This window comes from Nanorana parkeri, unplaced genomic scaffold (assembly GCF_000935625.1).
Source record: "Nanorana parkeri isolate BGI_ZX_2015 unplaced genomic scaffold, ASM93562v1 scaffold210, whole genome shotgun sequence".
NCBI lineage: Eukaryota > Metazoa > Chordata > Amphibia > Anura > Dicroglossidae > Nanorana > Nanorana parkeri.
Window position 1 is genome coordinate 779,300 of NW_017306478.1, and position 4,809 is coordinate 784,108.

The following is a 4,809-nucleotide window of genomic DNA, read 5'->3' on the forward strand; positions in this document are numbered from 1 at the left end:
GGGAATTCACGTTCATGGAAAGCCCAGCCAAGAGGATGCTCCCCTTCTAGGTGGAGTGTGAGGGCAGCTGCATGTTCGGGTTGTCAGGCTGAGGGGCAACAAGTAATGATATGCTTGGCTCCGCCCACTATCCTACATGGGGCACAACCCCCACCATCCTTTATTTAGGATTAGACAAGTAGATCATTTTTGTTCTAAGAAGACTCTTCTGTGCTTCATGCTGCTTTTTTCATACCAGTGGACATGCGTTGTGCAGCCGCACTGGCATGAACGGGCACTTAAAGGGACCCAAAAATACTGCAGCATTGTGAAGCACAGAAGAGTCTTCTCTGCACACCAGTGTTTACTGTAACAATAACACGTCATTTAGGCTGGGCTCACACCTAGGGGTATCGAATATGCGCGTTTGTTGTGCGTTTCGTGCCGCGTGTTTTTAGCGCGATTCGCGGTAAAAAAAAACACGTGACAAACGCGCGTTTCGGAGAACTACCTTGCTGTATCCCAATGGATATGAGTGGCAAATACGCCCCAAAGAAGCTCCTGTACTTCTTTGGGCGTAGGGCGTTTTGTAGCGCGTTCAGACGGCCTGTAATACGCCCAGGTGTGAATCATACCCATAGGAAATAATGGGCTTTCGGTGTTTGAACGTTTTACAGAGCGTAGGAACGCGCTACAAAACGCCCAGGTGTGAACCGAGCCTAAACGCTACGCACAACATCAGGTTGTGACGAACTGCTGTTCATTGTAATGTGTTGCCGTGCGTTGCATTAAAATTCCGACATGGTACTTTTAATGCAATGCACGCCAACGCACTTGTGTGCCATAAACGGGCCACATAGGTTACAATTGTCTTCTCTTTGTCCTTGCGCTGAGCCTGCGTTGATCGATGCCGATCATTGCGCCTGGTGTGAATGAGCCCCACGTCCACCTCACAGTACACTGCCTGGGTGTAATGCTCAGCTGCATATGATTGGCACTGACTGAATACGCACTAAGTGTCGCTTAGTATGTACCGCGCCGTGTCATATGATGGCGATGAATAAATAGCGAGTATTATAATTGGTACAAACTGACTTTAAAATAGCAAAGCCGGAATATTATTTAAATGCACGACAGCTACATCTGCGTCGGAACTTGTGTTTCCATAGCAACTGAGTTCCGGTGGGTAACTGCTGCTAGCTATAAGCTGTGTGCTCGGCTCTATTCTATATTGATGGCGCACTCCAGACAATGGAGGTATGGGTGCTGAGATGAGTCAATTCACCAAGAGGACAAAGCCTACCTGGGGTCACTGTCTGTAGGGTCATGTGACCAGAGCTGAAAGTAACATCTAGAACAGAGGTAGTAAACCTCCGGCCCTCCAGCTGTGGTGGAACTACAAATCCCATGAGGCATTGCAAGATTCTCACAGCCACAGACATGACTCCCGAAGAGAGATGCATCATGGGATTTGTAGTTCCACCACAGCTGGAGGGCCAGAGGTTTGCTACCCCTGATCTAGAAGCACTGTAAAAAAAACCTGCTGATCCGGATTACTATTATATGAATGAAAGGTAAATGAAATCTAAACCCTAATTTAGCGTCTTTATATCCTACAAATTTAAATTTCCCCAGTCATCTTCCAGGACAGCCATCGAGATATAGGCTCCGCCTACCTGCAACAGGAAACACACCAACCACATTAAATAAATAGACTCCTCCTTCCATCCCAAGTCAGTTTTTTTGTGTTTCCGCCGGCTACACGGGGACATCGTAATGTTTGTTGTTTTCAGGGCTCATGTTTGTTTGCCTTAGGGCTGAGCCTACCCTGCTATGCGTCGGGACCCACTCAAACCTAGAGGTTACTGACTTGGGATGGAAGGAGGAGTCTATTTAATGTGGTTGGTGTGTTTCCTGTTGCGGGTAGGCGGAGCCTATATCTCGATGGCTGTCCTGGAAGATTCCTGGAAACAGAGTTATCAGGTAATCAACTCATGTTTTCTCCTTTTTGCTGCTGCTGATCTTCTGCAGCCTCTTTCAGGCACTTCTTGTCTACATGTGCTCGCTTCACCGTTGGCTGTACATCATTGCTCTGGACTGGCCGCCTGATAGTGACAACGGCAGGCCATTCTTACACATGGCTGCTTGTAATCCCCATTGGCGACTGTGTTGGTCATGGTGACAACACAGAAACAAGGTTGGGGAACCATTGTCACCCTATAACAGGAAGTTATGCCAAATGGCCGCATGCACCCCCCATCCTACAGGTTGGGCATCAGAGCTCAAGAGGTTTACATTTGTATCACATGCTGATTTTTTTTCTTTTCGAAGCTCTGGAATGCAATAAAGCTTAACAAGACCATTGTGCACAAAAGAGAAGACCCCCAAAAAACTGCACAAGGGTGCTGTGTCCTCTGAACAGTGCTCACCAAGTACCTAGTGCAGTCCATACACATACAGAACTCCGGGCACAAATATTTTCATCCTCAATAGCCACAATGGATATAAATCCACTTTGTGTGCATCAAACGCCTTTGCAGACCCAGATATTAAGTTGTATAAGTAGTAGTGACATCATTACTGTGCTGCACATGAGCCTGCGCAGAGAGAAGCAGGCCCCACCCACTACAGAAAATTACAGGAGGGGGCGGAGACGAGACCAGTCACTCTGCACAAGGAGAGAGAGCAGCAGTGAGTGGTCTTTATTACAGGAGGGGGCGGAGACAAGATCAGTCACCCTGGAGAGAGATCAGTGACCCGTCTTTATTACAGGAGGGGGCGGAGACAAGACCAGTCACCCTGCACAAGGAGAGAGAGCAGCAGTGACCGGTCTTTATTACAGGAGGCTCCAAGTTTTGCACAGATTTGGAAGAAATACACAAAGCTCACCAAGGTTCCAGGATGGATACACGTGACTCTTCTATGAGGACAATATTTGCTGATCCCGGAGTTCAACTTTCAGTCTCCAGCGGATTTTCTCTGTAATGTAAGAACTTCAGGTGACCCGACGCTTCACCTTGGCGCAACCCCGGCTCACAAACACCCAAAGAAAACACGGAGCGGGCGAAGCGTTATGATGACACGGAGGAGAGTGTCTCTTCCAGAGGGGAAAACACGGAACGGTGGGGGCCTCCTTGGAAAATATGCGGCCATTCCCCTCCCCGCAGGGCCAGATAATGAAGTGTCTGTGCGCGGCTATCACACGGCCTTTCAGCTGCATCTCGAGGCCGCCTGGAGGAGGAGCGCAGGCCGAGGACTGAACCCCCTGCGCCCACCCCGGCCATGTGTACAGAGTGCCGCCAGACTGGAAACCACACCGAGCAACCGAAAGACATACATAGTACATATGTGTTCTCACGCTGCATATACCATATACTGCTCCGGGAAATAATGCTTCTGGTTATTTGCTATGTAAAAATAAATGACACTCTGATGGCGGGTGTCCCGCGTGAAGGCGGGTTGTCCCGCGTGAAGGCGGGTGTCCCATGTGACGACGGTTGTCCCGTGTGACGGCGGGTGTCCCGTGTGACGACGGTTGTCCCGTGTGACGACGGTTGTCCCGTGTGACGACGGTTGTCCCGTGTGACGACGGTTGTCCCGTGTGACGACGGTTGTCCCGTGTGACGACGGTTGTCCCGTGTGACGACGGTTGTCCCGTGTGACGACGGTTGTCCCGTGTGACGACGGTTGTCCCGTGTGACGACGGTTGTCCCGTGTGACGACGGTTGTCCCGTGTGACGACGGTTGTCCCGTGTGACGACGGTTGTCCCGTGTGACGACGGTTGTCCCGTGTGACGACGGTTGTCCCGTGTGACGACGGTTGTCCCGTGTGACGGCGGGTGTCCCGTGTGATGGCGGGTGTCCCGTGTGATGCACAGATTATGGTCAGTGATCTGAACAGCAGCGCATTCTTCTTCAGAGCCACCCGCAGAGGACCCCGGCATCTGGCAGGGCCCCCCTGTGCCCCGGGCCCCATAGCGGCCGCTTGGGTCGCTATGGCGATTGTTACACCACTGGTGTACATCTAGAGACACTCCTCCATACAGACACACAGGGGGGAGGAGCATGCGCTGGCCTTGGATCAGGCTTCTCATATACAATGTATAGATATTGTGCAGTAAGAAGTGTTCTGGGAAGGAACACTCTGCTGAGGTGGGAAGGACTGCTGGCTGTATCGCAGGACCATGGCGCAAGGAGTGCGTTGTGTGGCACCCGGGGGGGTTGAGCTGCGTTTATCAGCATTGATCATTGCGGACTGGAAGGAAGAAGAATACAATTGTTCTCTTATGTGTCCTGTTTATATTATACATGCGCTGTGCTGTGCGCTGTGTACAAATACAACATGTCAACCTTCTTATCCAGCGCAATGCACAAAAAACGTGTGTCAGTGCGCCGTACAGCGTCACTCACAACGCGATGCCATGCAATAGAGTTGAATGAAGTGACATTTCCATGCAGTGAAAGGCGCATTCTGCTTTCTGCAATATAAAGAAATATAATAATAAATGCCGCCGCACTGCAAAGAGAAGATTCTGCACCGGAGCCTGCAAAGCGTTGCAACCGCGATGTGTGGGCGCAATGCTCTGGCTCCTGCAGACTATTCCCCCAGCTCAAGTCCGTACCAAAGTACAGAGATGGAGGAAGTTATCAATGTATTACAAGTGCGGCGACATCGCTGCACTTCTGATCCATTCAGTCCCTGTAGTGTGGTGGCAGATAGGACATGTGAATGGATGACGCGGCTGTGTGAGTGGAGCCGCGTGCTGTCGCGCTGAATTCCGAAACTCGCAGAAGCGGGCAGAGAGAAGTACCCTGCGATTCCGGTACATT

The 4,809-nt window shown here is 50.8% G+C and overlaps 1 protein-coding gene across 1 annotated transcript in view; it reads left to right on the plus strand.

Moving 5' to 3' along the window:
• Positions 1–3,370, plus strand: part of CTIF (cap binding complex dependent translation initiation factor) — a 175,823-nt gene extending 172,453 nt beyond the window's left edge. Inside the window, exon 19 of the mRNA XM_018555707.1 lies at positions 3,147–3,370. Within this exon, the coding sequence (XP_018411209.1) occupies positions 3,147–3,370 (224 nt within the window). The remainder of the gene's footprint in view (positions 1–3,146) is intronic.
• The last annotated feature ends 1,439 nt before the right edge of the window (positions 3,371–4,809 follow it).